Source organism: Larimichthys crocea, chromosome XII (assembly GCF_000972845.2).
Source record: "Larimichthys crocea isolate SSNF chromosome XII, L_crocea_2.0, whole genome shotgun sequence".
Classification (NCBI taxonomy): Eukaryota; Metazoa; Chordata; class Actinopteri; family Sciaenidae; genus Larimichthys; species Larimichthys crocea.
In genome coordinates this window covers 10,294,411-10,309,390 of record NC_040022.1, presented here as the reverse complement: position 1 = coordinate 10,309,390, position 14,980 = coordinate 10,294,411, and the positions used below count along the sequence as shown (strand labels likewise).

Below are 14,980 nucleotides of genomic sequence, written 5' to 3'. Positions count from 1 at the left end.
TGTAGGTTACACAGAAACATCTGGGAAGTCACTGCTGGAAACTGTTTGAAAAAGGGCAGGCACGCCATGGCTATCTGTCTATCACCATCTATGATGGGCAAACTTCAACCAATCAGATCAAGGAACCGTATAATGTAGTCAAACTTTTACAGAAACCAGTCAGAGCGAGAGTGAAAACATCTTTTCATTGCATGAAGTATTGAAATATTCTCCAGTTCTGAAATAAAATGATGGTAGCAGCATCTATGCTAACCTTTTTACCAGCCACTTTGTCACACACATCGTCACACACACACCTAACATTAAACCACGCCTGCCTAACTGCCAGTATGGCAGTACAGGATGCTGATTGGTCCATAGGAATTTATTCATCTTTATTCGTCTATGGTCATTTCAGTCTGTTCGTAAAAAGATGATAAGATTTATTAAATGGAACCAGAACTAGAGCTCATTTGGTTGAAAAGAGGTACTCCTGATCCGCACGTCTTCCTAACATTTCTTAAAACTTGAAATGTTTTACTTCTGTTTCCTGACTCGCTGTCACATTTTAGTTCACTTCATAGTTTATTTTCAGTTGAATGTTAGTAATTTCTAAAACTATTTCACAGTTTGAGAAACAGGGACTTAAAGGACCAGTGTTAAAGGTTCTGAGGCATCTAGCTGTGTAGTTGCTCATTGCAACCCCCTTGACTTTACCTCTCCTTCCTAGCATGGAGAAACTACAGTGGCTGTGAAATGCATAAAAAAAGCAAAACGTCTCATCTAGAACCAGTGTTTGTTTTGTCTGTTCTGGGCTACTGTAGAAACATGGTGGTTCAACATGGTGGACTTCGTGGCAGAGGATCTGTAGCATCTGTAATCTCACTTTGATTCTTATTTTCACACTAATGAAATCACAGTTATGCATATTATATTTAATTTCTGACATATTCTGTGCCCTAAATCTGACAGACTGGGGCTTTAAATGAAAGTACAAAAGTATTAGCATCAGTATATACCATAGCAAAAAGTACTAATTTTGCAAAAGGGTCCATTTAAGAACATTACACTGTATAGTGGATTGATATTGATGCATTACTATTTCCATTACTTTGATGTTGCAGCTCGTAAAGGTGGAGCTAATTTTCTTCTGAACTTGGGTGGAGTTACAAAACAGAATAACATAAACTGGAAATACTCAAGTAGAGTTAAAGTACGTCAGAATTTTTCTCAAGTAGTCTATTCAACAATTCCATAGAACCAGGAGCAGCCTTTTGTACTTATTTGTGCAGAAATGGAAGTCTGTTAATCATGTGACATTTATCAAAGTTCTTATGGAAAGTGAAGTAACCAGGCATTGTTCCGTATCTTAGATTGAGCCTCACCATTGCAAAAAGCTTATTTACCCACACATTTCTTGAAAAAATGAGAAGTTTCTGTAGAAATGGAGAAGCTCCAAAGAGCTTTGAATGTCTGACAGCCTGAGTGGAAGCTGAAAGCAGGTTGAAATGGGGTTCAGAGGGCAACATCGAGACTACCGCAAGGCTTGGGGCTGAGCTGCCACAGGGCTGCGGTGGCAGCTTTCTCACACCAGTCGCTTCACTTCCTCAGCCTTCTCACGCTATGAGGCCCACTGAACTGTCAGTGCGGCTCAGCATGCACACACAGTGTGAGTGAGCGCCATCTCTTTATTAAGGCTTCTTCATCTTATATCCTGCACAGGCACATTTTTGAATGGGAGTTCGTCTTTTACGTGCAGAAAATAAACTGGACTGCAAGAAATACAAGAAAGAAAAATAATATATAGTGTAGTAGTAGTGTATTATCTATTGCAAAATATATAATGTTTTACTTGAAGCTGATCAGACTCTGAACCCAGGACTAGAAAATGTGTCAAAATAACTACCATGAACAAAATATGTGGTTTATGCAGCCTCTGTATCTAAAAACATCCTGTTATTGGAGGACTGTAGGTGTGGGAGAGCGGACTCACTTTTATTATACACCTGTACTGTGATGACATCTAGTGGCTGTTACTGGATACTGCAACAGTTTACAGATTGATTTGCAATATAATAATAATAACATGCACTTCAGTGGGTACTAGTATGAACATGGGGTGTGAAGAGAAGGCTTTAAAGTTCCTCTCTGTTGTGTGTGCTTGTGTTTAAGGACAGTTCGAGGTGTGTGTGATCTGCACAGCCAAGTTAAGAGTTGCATAGTTTCATAGATTTCATAAGACCAAAGATAATATATATTACAATTGCTGCCAGTGATATGAAATGCTAAACACTTTCTGAATGTTCAGCGAATGTGCTGTATTTATATTTTTTTCACATGAGTAGACTTATACTGCTATTCGTCCAAAGGACACGACCAGTGGGTAAACAAGCATGACACAGATACAGGAAGTGACACTTTTGCAGTGCATTTCTTTGGTGCAAAGACCGTGTCTGTCAGAGGTTAATCCATTTGGTGTGAAACCTTTAGTGTCAAACGTGAGCCCTTATGAGTGACTTTTGAGGCCTTATCCAGATCAACCTTAAAGTCAGCGTTGTAGCTTGGAACTTGGAAGATTCTTCTAAATGTGAGACATTCTTACTCTGGATGTATGCATGCCTCAAATGTTTGCAGTAATTTCTGGGAGTCTTCTATGTTTTTTGTCAAAATCCTTCATCTTGCTTCCAGTTACCCTTCAAATGCTGACAAACTGACAAAAAGCATATTCTTAGTCTTCCCTTCACTGAAGATAAAGATACAAGAGAATGGAGGACATACATATAAACAATATATGATCATGTATAATGATTTATTCATGTAACGGTCTGTGTACAAATGCTTTCCCGCAAAAAATGGTCTATATTAAGAAATTTGTTCTTTCTGTACTCTGTATTAGTCGGTATGTGGTCTCCCTTAATAAACGATTTCCTTTATTTAAGTCCAGGATAGCTTCTATGATTCAGTGTCCCACTGAGGATTCATTGAGCTGAAACTGAGGAACCTGGTTCTCCTGATCCAACCTGGTCTGGCTAGACAATTCAGGGTGGAGGTGTACGTTGCAGATACTGGGGTAAGTTCAGTTTGGTCACAGCATGCTAATAAAAAAATCTGCTGGCCTTCGGAGAAGTGGCGCCACTAGTTGGACGAAGTGCCTTTGGTGGTATAGACAACCACAATTATGGTTATCTCCATGCATTCAATCTACTCGACGGCCACTGGACATCTTTAGCAAGTCCATGCGATTTCAGATGGACAGGATTATAACTGTTTCTATGTATTGGTTTCATATTTAGTCAAAGCACTGTTAAGACAAGTCAAAATCAAAAGTTCAGTCACGAGATTTTTTAAAAGGGGTTCCCAATTTTCAAAAGAAGGAGGAATTCATGTTTTGCTGTGAAATACTTTGATAATCATCTGACAATCAATATATGTGTGCAGTGGAGCGGAATGGTGAGCATGAAATAACTGAAGATTTATAAGAAGCATAAACAACACAACTTGTGTTTAACTGAAGTGTGAAAAGTTGACAGGTTATTTTTAACACATCCGTTCTGGGAGTGTACGGCCAAAAAAAAAAGAAGAAAAAAAAAACACCAGAAAGAGAAAGAGGAAGTGTATTGAGAAGGACAACCACTTTTAAGTGTTTGCACACTGTGGTCTTTAGTTGAGTTTTCTGTCGTCTGTGCTGTTGCTGATAAATGATACAGAGCTGCCTCGCAGACTTTGTGTCAGCCATGGGGAACTTACAGCAGAGAAACCTTCACTATTTGGCCATGGGTAAGACAGACATTCCAAAATGTAATCAGGTTTTTGTTTCTTCGTATAATACAGCAGTTACATTTCTGAGTTTATAGATCTTCTTTATTTAAAAAACAAAATAGAATCTCAAACAGAAACAAGGGCAACTTTTGTAAGAGGCAGAAATATGAAATAAGATCAATAAATTAAGATCAGTAAGGTTATTTTCAGTGGAGAGCTTTCTGCAGCTGTCTCCAGTGTTTCAGACTTTGTTCATGTTTCAGCACAGAGCTCCATCCAGAATGAAGACTGCAGAAAGTGTTAGCAGAGGTGTTCACACACTGAGCTCTCCAACGTCATTAACCAACTCTTTTCTATCTATCTCTGTAGTCTCTCATGTAGAACATACATCGACTGAAATATGACTTAGTGTCAGATTCATGTATGAATCTTACAATAATGTTGTTCGGGGTGTTCATGTGTCATCAGTACTCACTCATTTTCATCATTATTGCGATGCTAAAAAACAACTAGCTACTAACACCATGAACTCAATGTTAACACGTAATGGGAACTACCATTAATGTGCTAATGGAAATTAGCATTGCTTTCATGGTAATATTATCTGAACAAACAATCCATTTCTCTTCGCATGCTAAACATAAAAACACGTGTGCTCATACTTTACAGACATTTATTCACAATGCTAACTCTTCTAGACTGGATTCAACACTCCAGACCTACCAGCTGCAGCAACCTTAAAGAGTCAAAACTCAAACTCAGAATTAAAAGAATATAGCAACCACTAGTTGGAGACATTGCATTCCTCTTTGTGCTCTGTGCCTTACTTTGAATCCTGGTTATGCACTGTTTAACAAGCAAAAGTGAACTGAACAAACTTGACTTTACACAATGCACTACAGATTAGTTTATTACAATTTAAAGGCTGGACAGTAGGCACTCAGGTACTGAGACAAACACACAGTGCGAATACAGATATGAATGAATGAATGAATAATTTAATTGATTAATGACTTGATTGATTAATAAATTAATGGTATCTGACCTCTTGACAAAGTAAAATATTTTCTCTTCATAGTTTCTTTCCTCTTGATGTCAACGTCACCTGCTGCAGGTCAGTCAGTTCTGTTTAAAATCCTTTTAGTGTCCAGGTTACATTCAGTGTAAGATATTAAAATATTATATGCTATGTCTTATTTGTCTGATAGGTGTGCAGATCAGATTAGCTGGTTCTGGATCTACTCTGTGCTCTGGAAGAGTTGAAATCTATCACAACAATGTCTGGGGAACAGTCTGTGATGATGACTGGGACTTAAATGATGCTCAGGTGGTGTGCAGACAGTTGGGCTGTGGTACAGCACTGAGTGCCCCTCAGGCGGCCCGCTTTGGTCAAGGAACTGGGCAAATCTGGCTCGATAATGTGGCCTGTTCAGGAAGTGAAAGTTCTCTAACTGAGTGTCAGCATGGAGGATTTGGACAACACGACTGTGACCACGGTGAGGACGCTGGTGTGATCTGTTCAGGTGAGAAAAGTTTTAGATAAAGTATTTAGAATAAATGTATCCTTTCCTTTTCTGTATATTTGATCAGCTCTGTCACCTCTTCATTGTGACTTATGATGTGTGTCAGAGCTGTTCAGACACAGCACTGGAAAACAGCTGGTAACTGCACTGCAGTGGTTTTTAGAGTTTAACAGCAGAGTTAAACTCAATCAAAAGTGTGTGAATTAATCATAACTTTTGACAAATGTGTTACAAAAGCAGTTTCTGTCATGACCATGTATTCTATCCATCAATGACTTGTCTTCTGTGTTTTGAGACTAGGTAGTCAGGTCAGATTATCTGGCTCTGGATCTAGTCTGTGCTCTGGAAGAGTTGAAATCTATCACAACAATGTCTGGGGAACAATCTGTGATGATGACTGGGACTTAAATGATGCTCAGGTGGTGTGCAGACAGTTCGGCTGTGGTACAGCACTGAGTGCCCCTACGTCGGCCCGCTTTGGTCAAGGAACTGGACAAATCTGGCTCGATAATGTGGCCTGTTCAGGAAGTGAAAGTTCTCTAACTGAGTGTCAGCACAGAGAATTTGGGAAACACGACTGTAACCACGGTGAGGACGCTGGTGTGATCTGTTCAGGTGAGAACATTTCTGAATCTCTTGTCTGATTCATGTTACAATAATAATCATTATAACTGTTTAACGGACAGTCTGCGGGGTGGAAAAGACACAATGCTGAGTCTTGGCACAAGGGTTTACATACTTTATTATCTCTGATATCTGACACAATAGTCATGAGTTCAGACTCATTGAAATTCAGTTCAGTTACATTTTTTGTACCAGGCTGTAAACGTTTGTATTTCTGCTGTGAACACTTCTGTGTGACATTATAACTTGGGGCTTATGGAGACTTTTGTAGCCAACCTCAAGCGGTCATTTGAGGAACTGCATTTTTTGGCACTTCCACGTTGACTTCACTTCACAGCCACAGATAATAAATATGTTTGTGACAAGTGGAAACCCCACTACAATAAATTCAGAATTCATGATAATTACCTCATTTTATTCCTTGAGATGTGAAAAAAATGAAGATCAAAAGTGCAATACAGAATACTGTCTCAACCTGAGTATTGTTTTATTCTTTTCAGTGAGCCTCCCAAAGCCCAGCATCTCCATGAATCCTGTTGGTAAGGTTACGTGGGGTCAGGACTTCAGCATCACTTGTTCAATCGCAACTCGGCATTTAGGTGGAACATTCATCCTGCAGAAGACCTCAGGATCATTCAGAAAGACCCAAACATCAAGTACCAACTCTGCTACCTTCAGTATTCCACAAGTGACCTTTGACAATGAAGGACTGTACCAGTGTCAGTATGAGAAAAGCAGCTCAAGTCAATCTTACAGCTCCCCCCTAAGTGACCCTGTCAGACTCTCTGTTACTGGTAAGAAATGTAAATATGTTTCCTGAACTTGGTGCTTCATTCACTTGAGTAAATAATCAAAGGGAAGAATAAAAAGTCTAAGTAAGTATAGCTCAGCTCAAGGGCAAAGCATGTAATTCTCTAATAATGTTCTGTTTCTTCAGTGAGCCTCCCAAAGCCCAGCATCTCCATGAATCCTGTTGGTGAGGTTACCTGGGGTCAGGACGTCAGCATCACTTGTTCAATCTCAACTCAGGTTTTAGGTGGAACATTCATCCTGCAGAAGACCTCAGGATCATTCAGGAAGACCCAAACATCAAGTACCAACTCTGCTACCTTCAGTATTCCTCAAGTAGACTTTAATAATGAAGGACTGTACCAGTGTCAGTATGAGAAAAGCAGCTCAAGTCAAAACTTCATGTCTCCCCAAAGTGACTCTGTCAGACTCTCTATCACTGGTAAGCACAATAGCAAATAAATAATAATTTTAAAAAAGTCATGAAACAAAACAAAACATTTGGGAATATGCATTTTTTAAAAGTGGGAGGCTCAGTGAATAGAATCCTAAAGGCATCCGGGCATTGAGCTAATGTGTAAATTATCCAAACATGTGTGCATGAGTGATTTTTTGTTTTGGTAAAAGATCAGAATTTAAACTGCAACCTTCAGATGCCACCTTAGCTGTAAACTTATTTTATTTTAAAACTAAATTCATCTGAATCTAACAGATTTATAAATCCATCATGTGTATATTTTCTTCATCCTCCTGTCCCTTTTGTACCCAGTGACTCTGCAGCAGCCCAGCATCTCCCTGACATCTCCTAACAAAGGGCTGGTCTGGAGTCCTGAAGGTGCAGAGATCACCAAGGGTTACAGCTTTGTCATTACCTGCTCCATTAACTCCAGATATACAAAAGGCCATTTCATTCTCATCTTCTCTGGCTCCAACATCACCAACACCAAACCAGCAGTCAACCAGTCAGCCTCCTTTGACTTCCCTGTAGCTGAGTATGAACACCAGGGAAACTACAGCTGTGTGTATGAAGTCACACTGTCCTCAAGGAAATTCACTTCTACTGAGACAGCAGAGATTAATGTCACCATTAAATGTAAGTACAGAAGTTATAAATTTATAAAAATTTGAAAATGACATGACAAAAAGGCAGAGGGAGAAAGAACAGAGAGAGAGAGAGAGAGAGAGAGAGAGAGAGAGAGAGAGAGAAAAAACACACATAGAGAGAGAGAGAGAGAGAGAGAGAGAGAGAGAGAGAGAGAGAGAGAACAGAAACTTGAATGTGGTTACATACAGAGCCTTCAGATACTAGAATACAGAACTTCTTTTTTTGTCATTTTATCACTTGAGTTTGACTATTTCCATGTAAACGGTGTACAGTTTCACTGAAGAGCTTACAAAATGTTGCACAACATACAGTATATCATACTGTCTGACAGAGTTACTGTAGATTGAGAAAGTATTTGCAACTTTTAAAAGAAATTTAAAAGGAAAAAGTAGAAAAAAGGTACTACATGTTCAGGGGTTAAAAACATTCAAGTTACCGGGCACAAACAGAAGAAAAGAAACAACTGTGTGGATGACACAGTTTGTGTACAATGAAAAGTTTAGAATAGAGGTACTATGAGACAGTGTCAGACACAGTGTCTTGCAGATGTGGCAGATGTGTATTTTAGGAAATGATGACTGGACATCAGTTCTTGCTGACTTCGGTGCAGTTTCAATGAACAGAGATAAACCACGTCTTTTTCCACCTTTAATGTGCAATTAAAAAAACAAACGGAAATATTTTAGGTGGAAAACAAAAAAAACAAAAACAAAAAAACTTACTGGTTGAATAAGTATGTACACCCTCTTATAACTAGGGATGTGGCTCTGTTTAGAATGAACTAATCACATCCAAACTCATGTTAAATAGTAGTCAGTACACACCTGCCATCATTTAAAGTGACTCTGATTAATCCCAAATAAAGTTCAGCTGTTCTAGTAGAATTTTCCTGACATTTTCTTAGAGATATTTCCTAAGATGAAGAGGAATTTCACCTTTCAGCACGACAGTGACCCAAAGCATACATCTAAATTAACAAAAGCAACCAGAAGAAGATTCATGTTTTGGAATGTCCCAGCCAAACCCAGACCTGAATCCCATTGAACATCTGTGGGGGGATCTGACAGATTTGGACATGATTTATATTTGTCTCTTTTTTTTTCCCCCATCACAAAAATCTGGCATTTTTAGGGGTGTGTAGACTTTTTATATGCACTGTACACATAATGAGACATGTTTAGAATGATGAACTGATCAAATGTTTTCCTCCTAGTGTCTTTGTTGCTGCTGCTCTCCTCTGTAGCTGCTGGGATCCTGCTGCTGCTCGTGCTGGTCTTGTTGCCAGTCTTTCTGGTCTGCAGGAGAAGACGACGAGCTAAGGAGCCTGAAGTACTCGTCCAAACTCAATGTAAGTGCTCACCATGACACACAATTTTACCCATTTTAAATACATATATTCATCTCACATTTTGTTCCACTGCTCGTGTTTCAGTATCTGTCAGGGCCAGGAACGAGTATGAAGAGGACAATGATGAGGACGAGGAGGAGGACTATGTGAATGCTGATCCAATGGACACCAAGAACCTCAAAGAGGGAGCATGGATGGAGGAAGAACAGGAGAGTAATGATTATGTGGACCCAGAAAGTGACGAAGATCATGATTATGAGGAAGCAGGCCCTGATGCAGATTATATAATGCCCAAGGAGGTTTGTTTGGGCGTAGAGTTAAACAGAGAAGAAGTCGGAGAAGAACAAGAAAATGAAGAGGAGGAAGAAGAAGAAAGCAGTGATGACGAAGATAACTATGAAAATGTAATTCAAGATCAATTTGTGGATATTTATGCAGAAGATGAGTCTATTTATCAAAACTTCTGAGATGTCCACTGCTCAACTGCATCACAGTATCATGGGTAGCGCAACAGTTTTGCCAAGTAAATGAAACATTAGAATCTCAAAGCCTAAATTCCACCAGGCACATTTGTGACGTGGACAGTGATTGTGATTCCATGTGTCGAGTTTCAGAAGGCGTCTTTCAGCTCTGCTCCACAGGCCAACACAGAAACAACATAGAGAATTTGGTAAATTTTTACAATAAAACACCCTTTTCAAATGTATGATCTCAAAAACAGACAACATGGAAACTATTTAACTACATAGCCTATTTACTCATGGTAGGAGCACATAAACAAAAGAGGAAATGACTAAATCTGAGCAAGAAGTCTGGTGGTCAAAAACAGTCCACTTCTAAAATCCTCTGCTTCTGAAACGTTCCTGGTGTGATAAAAAAACACATTGTGGCTGTGGTGTCACAGAGCTGTGCTGGGTGGAATTCAGTGGGTGGTAAAGTGACAGCTGCCCATTCAAATGGAGTAGATACATGTGGAATCATGCTGGAGGAACTGTAGCTTGGTCGCTTCCCTCAGGACAATCGGCTAGCCATTCAGTTATCATTATTTTGAATTGCACAAATAAACTACCGGTACCAGAACTCTTAATTAAGGTTTTAATATTTGAATTACTTACAAGCCAAATTTATGGCTAAGGGTGGCCTATTGAATAGAAATTGTCTGAACAACACTTGCATGTCCTTGTGCTGGATTACCATGAAAGTATGTGGAGATATTCCTTATCCCCAGAGGATGAAGCCTCCTGTGTGAGGCTGACATCGGCAGATTTGGAAGACCACACATAACACGTGAAAAGTACAATTTTATCCTTATTTCTGTTGATAACAGTTTTATTACAATAGTTTATGTTGGTTTATTTTTACATGCAGCATTTGTGTACAGTAAAGTCTTATAATTACAAAACCAAAGCCAGTTTATGTAAATCCAACAAAGCAGTACTGCTTAGTCTCTGGGTATATAATGGTAAACGTGGTAAACAGGTGCAGTACATTACAACCTCATGGCTCCCTGAAGAGGTTAATTTAAAATATATGTACAGAATGTGCAGAAAATACTGTTGTCAAAAAAGTTATCTTGATCAGAAGATTTTATCCAACTTGTCAAAAGAAGTCCAAATTAAGTCGAATAGTATTATTCTTCAGGTGAAAATAATAACACGTAAGAGTCATCAAAGTTGGCAGCAGATAGAGCTTTTATTATCTTGACAGACAAACAAAGCCAGAGTCATCAAAGAGCCTCAAAGCATCTCCTTTATATATAACATTGTCATGAGTCCTGCCCACCTTTAATCATTTATTCACCTATGACACAGTGGTGTAAACTTGACTTGTCTGATCATGTCAGGTCATGCCTGGACATCTATCAAACTCGGGAATTTTCCAGTCTAATGGTGTCTTGTCTATTGCCCGTTCAGCCATCTTGTAGCTGCACTACACAGCTGGGCCTGTGTCCTCTTATGAGTAAACTCACAGGCTTCTTGGCCTAATCAAACCTTGAAGCACCCGTCGCTGAGGTCTGTTTAAAGATTAAAGCCTGCATTTGATTTTATACTACAATTCTTTATTTAGATGGTAAATATTCTACACATCACATAATATATATTATATATACTCTATTATTACTATTGTTTTCCGAGAACCATCCAAGTCCAGCATGTTTCCTGAAACCAGTATCCATGCATTTCCGTTAAGACCTTGACACTGTGGTTGAACGTTCTCATTGTATTCATCTACAACATCTGTTATAAAAATTAGGTTTGTACTGGGCTGCAGATGTTTTAACTCTATTAGGGAGTGTGTGTGTGTGTATTTTGTCTTTTGCATATCCGTGTACTTCCCTTATCTAGCACATGTTTGCTGAAGCTGGCAGGGAAAAGTAATTAAAAATAGTTTAAGGGCAAGAGAGACAGGTTAAGGGAAGTGTCATTTTGGACAAGAAACATAATGCCCATTACTAAGAGGAAAAAACAAAAAAGGAAATCGTTAGTGGGAAGATGTCTGAGACAGCCCATTTTTAGAAAGAATTGTATAAGAACCACCTGACAGAGCTCCTCAGGGAGCCTTTTTCTCTGTAACCCTCTTGTGTGTTGCACTGTTAAATGCTCCTTCTTGTACAAGAATAATAAATTCAACTTAAACTTTGATACTTTGAATCCAGTCTTCCTTATTCAAGGGTTCTTCTTAAAAAAATCTTGTAACAACATCCACCTACATTTAGCTACTTGATTTATAAGTCATATGCAGGATATGCTCTCTGATAAAGATTTATAGGCTGATACTGACAGCCTCATTCCCTTGGACTCATTTGGTATAAAGAATTTAGAAATATAGCATGCAGCAAAACAATTAAAAGCCAAATCCCAAACTACTATACTGGTGGCCCATGGCTCATGGTTCTGGTTAAAGCCCATAGCCAACAGCAGATTCAATATGGGCACTTGATTTTGATTTAGTTTTACCCTCTTTAGTCCTCTGCCCAAAATGTTTATTTCAAACAGGCAAGACTTGTTTGGAAAGAGGCTTAAAGAGAAATCTGAATTAATATTTTCGACATGGTGCACAATAAAAGGTATCCCCCCCCCCGATAAAACACGGCAGGCACTAGTACATCAGAATCAGAAGCTTCAAAGTTCATCTCTGTTGTGTGCGGTTGTGTTTAAACAGAGGAAGAGTTGTATAAATTCATAATTTCAGATGACAGAAGATAACCCATTACAAGCTCAGACAATCATATGAAATGCTTCACTGTTTCTGTCTTTTCAGTGACTGTGTTGTATTTACTAGAATCAGTTATAATCTGTGCTCACATTCACTTCTGTTTGAGTAAGTGGATTTATTCTGCTAGTCTTCAAAGGACATGGACTCGTGACACTAACATGACACAGATACAGAAAATGACACTTTTGTGCAAAGACATCTCTTTCTGAGCATTATGTTAACTGATAGCAGAGAACTGAAGTGTTGGGCATATAATAGGGCAGGTTTGTTTATTAGTAAAACAAAAGGTATTTATTGATATTAGGATTATTAATTAATCAATTTATTAACTTAAGTTAATTATCACAGGGTGCCACCCTGGCATCAGGGACCAATAACCAAACTGTCACAAACAGTCTCAAAGATAGGTTCACTTAGAAATGCTAATATTTGTTAACTATTTTACATTTACAAAGTCAACAGTGAGAAAATTAATTTGACCACAAAAAAAAAAAAAACAGCACACAAATGACAATATGCACAAATAATCTCAAGCAACTGCTCTGAAAAGTTTATTTCAATAACCAGTAATACTCTGTCAATAAACATTTCATTATACACCTACAACATTAAAGGAACAGCCACAAATATGTGTACAGGTGAATTCTCTGGTGTGTTGCTGGGAGACAGGGGGTATGCCTGCCAGCCATATCTCCTGACACCATTCACGGACCCGCAGGAAGCACAGCAGGCCTACAACCATGCCCATGCCAGGACCAGGGCTGAGTTGAAATGACCTTTGGCCTCCTGAACGCACGCTTTCAGTGCCTTCACAAATTAAGGGTCAGCCCTTTGAGGGCATGTGACATTACTGTGGCTTGTGCTGTCCTCCACAATGTGGCCTGCCTGAGGAAGGAGAGTGTTAAGACTGGTACTCCACAAAAAGTAGGACTCAAAAGCACGACTCGAAAACAGTTCAGGGTTCAAACGAAACTCAGTTTACTTGCCAGAAGGAAGGTTCGGTACATGGTAATCAGTCAGACAAGGCAAACAAATCCAAAAGGGCTAGGCAAAGGTAGAGGTCAGCAAAAATCCGATCACTAGAAATAACACAAGGCTGGGACGTTAGGCACTGAAATACAAAACGAACTGGCACAGAGAGGAGGACACAGACTAACCTCTAAAATACACTGCATGCGCCACGGCGACGGAGCCGTTACGCTTCAATTTTAGTCAATGTGTCAGCTCACACAGTCTCCGTCCCTGTTGTGTCACGGCTCCGACTGTGCCGATCGGCAGCCCTCCGTCACACATACGCAGAGCTTCTATTTTTCACGGACGCTGGAGCACGCCGCATAAATTCAGCACAGAGCAGATTGTGCGGGGAAGGAAATCTGCTCCAAAATACAAAATAAAACCCAGGTTTATTTTCAAAATAAAATACTCCATGTTCACCGCGGATCGAGTTTTATTACAAGAACACGTCATAATGGGCGGGGGAGGTTTTCAGGTGTCTTTTCACCCCGTCAACACCATGGATGAGGAGATGTTGAGTGGAGTCACTTGCTAAGCATGCATCTCTAAATTGTTGCAGTCTTTTAAAGTGCAGAAGACGACCTGTTTTAATGTCCCTGAGAAAGACTTCCAGCTTGCTTTCAAATGCAAACACTGCTTGTTGAAGGGATGAGATTGTATTTCCAATACCTTGCATTTTCACATTGAGCTGGTTCAGATGGCCAGTTATGTCCACGAGAGAGTAAAACTGCAGGAGCCAGTTAGTGTTGTCTAGCTCAGGATGCTTGACGCCTTTCATTTCAAGAAAAGTCCGGATTTCACTCAGGCAAGCTGCAAAACAGCTGAGCACCTTCCCCCTTGACAACCAAGCACGTTGCTGTATAAAAGCAGACCGGGATAATGATTCCCAACTTCTTCTAACAGAGCTTTAAACTGGCGATCATTTAAAGCTCAGGCAACAATAAAGTTGACCACTCGAATGACCAGCAACATCACCTCGCCAAGCTCCTGGCCACACGAGTGCAAAGCGCCTCCTGGTGCAGGATGCAATGAAAACTTAGGATGGCTCTCTTTTCATGTTCACGGAGAAGCACTACAAATCCTTTGTTCTTCCCCAACATACAGGGTGCACCATCAGTACAGACAGAAATAAGTTTATCCATCAGTTTTTTTTCTTTAGCAAACTCCATGAAAGACGTGAATAAATCCTCTCCTCTTGTCGTCCCTTTCATTGGCAAAACAGCCAAGCTTTCCTCACGCAGTGTGTCACCTGCAGCATACCTGGCAATAATACTGCACTGAGATAGATGGCTCACGTCTGTTGACTCATCTAACATGAGAGAAAAGTGTGTGTGTGTTTCCTCGACTTGATTTGCCATCATGATGCTACGATCGTGCACAGTGCTTGCTGACAGGGGCATGTCTTTTATTCATTTGATTATCTTGTCTTTATTTGGGAAGTCATCAAACAGTTCATTGGCCACATCAAGCATGAATGTTTTGGCATTCTCGCCATCTGTGAATGGCTTTCCATTCCTTACTATTGCCAAAGCACCTGCAAAGCTAGCGGAATTCCCGCCACCTTGCTTGGTCCACACACGTAGTTGCTGCTGACTCGTCTGCACTCTCCGCTGTAGCTCCTCG

At 39.7% G+C, this 14,980-nt stretch overlaps 2 protein-coding genes across 4 annotated transcripts in view; one reads left to right on the top strand and one right to left on the bottom strand.

Moving 5' to 3' along the window:
- The window catches only part of LOC104935790 (deleted in malignant brain tumors 1 protein), a 79,247-nt gene that overhangs the window by 54,208 nt on the left and 10,059 nt on the right, over nucleotides 1-14,980 (bottom strand). The window lies entirely within an intron of this gene.
- The window catches only part of LOC104939852 (deleted in malignant brain tumors 1 protein), a 47,563-nt gene continuing 36,186 nt past the window's right edge, over nucleotides 3,604-14,980 (top strand). Inside the window, exons 1-5 of one of the 3 annotated variants that reach the window (XM_027284832.1) lie at nucleotides 3,604-3,756; nucleotides 4,817-4,852; nucleotides 4,947-5,261; nucleotides 5,562-5,876; nucleotides 6,312-6,313. In XM_027284832.1, the coding sequence (XP_027140633.1) occupies nucleotides 3,678-3,756; nucleotides 4,817-4,852; nucleotides 4,947-5,261; nucleotides 5,562-5,876; nucleotides 6,312-6,313 (747 nt within the window). In that variant the 5' untranslated portion in view covers nucleotides 3,604-3,677. The remainder of the gene's footprint in view (nucleotides 3,757-4,816; nucleotides 4,853-4,946; nucleotides 5,262-5,561; nucleotides 5,877-6,311; nucleotides 6,314-14,980) is intronic. The other 2 variants (XM_027284834.1, XM_027284833.1) reach the window with 2 other exon arrangements.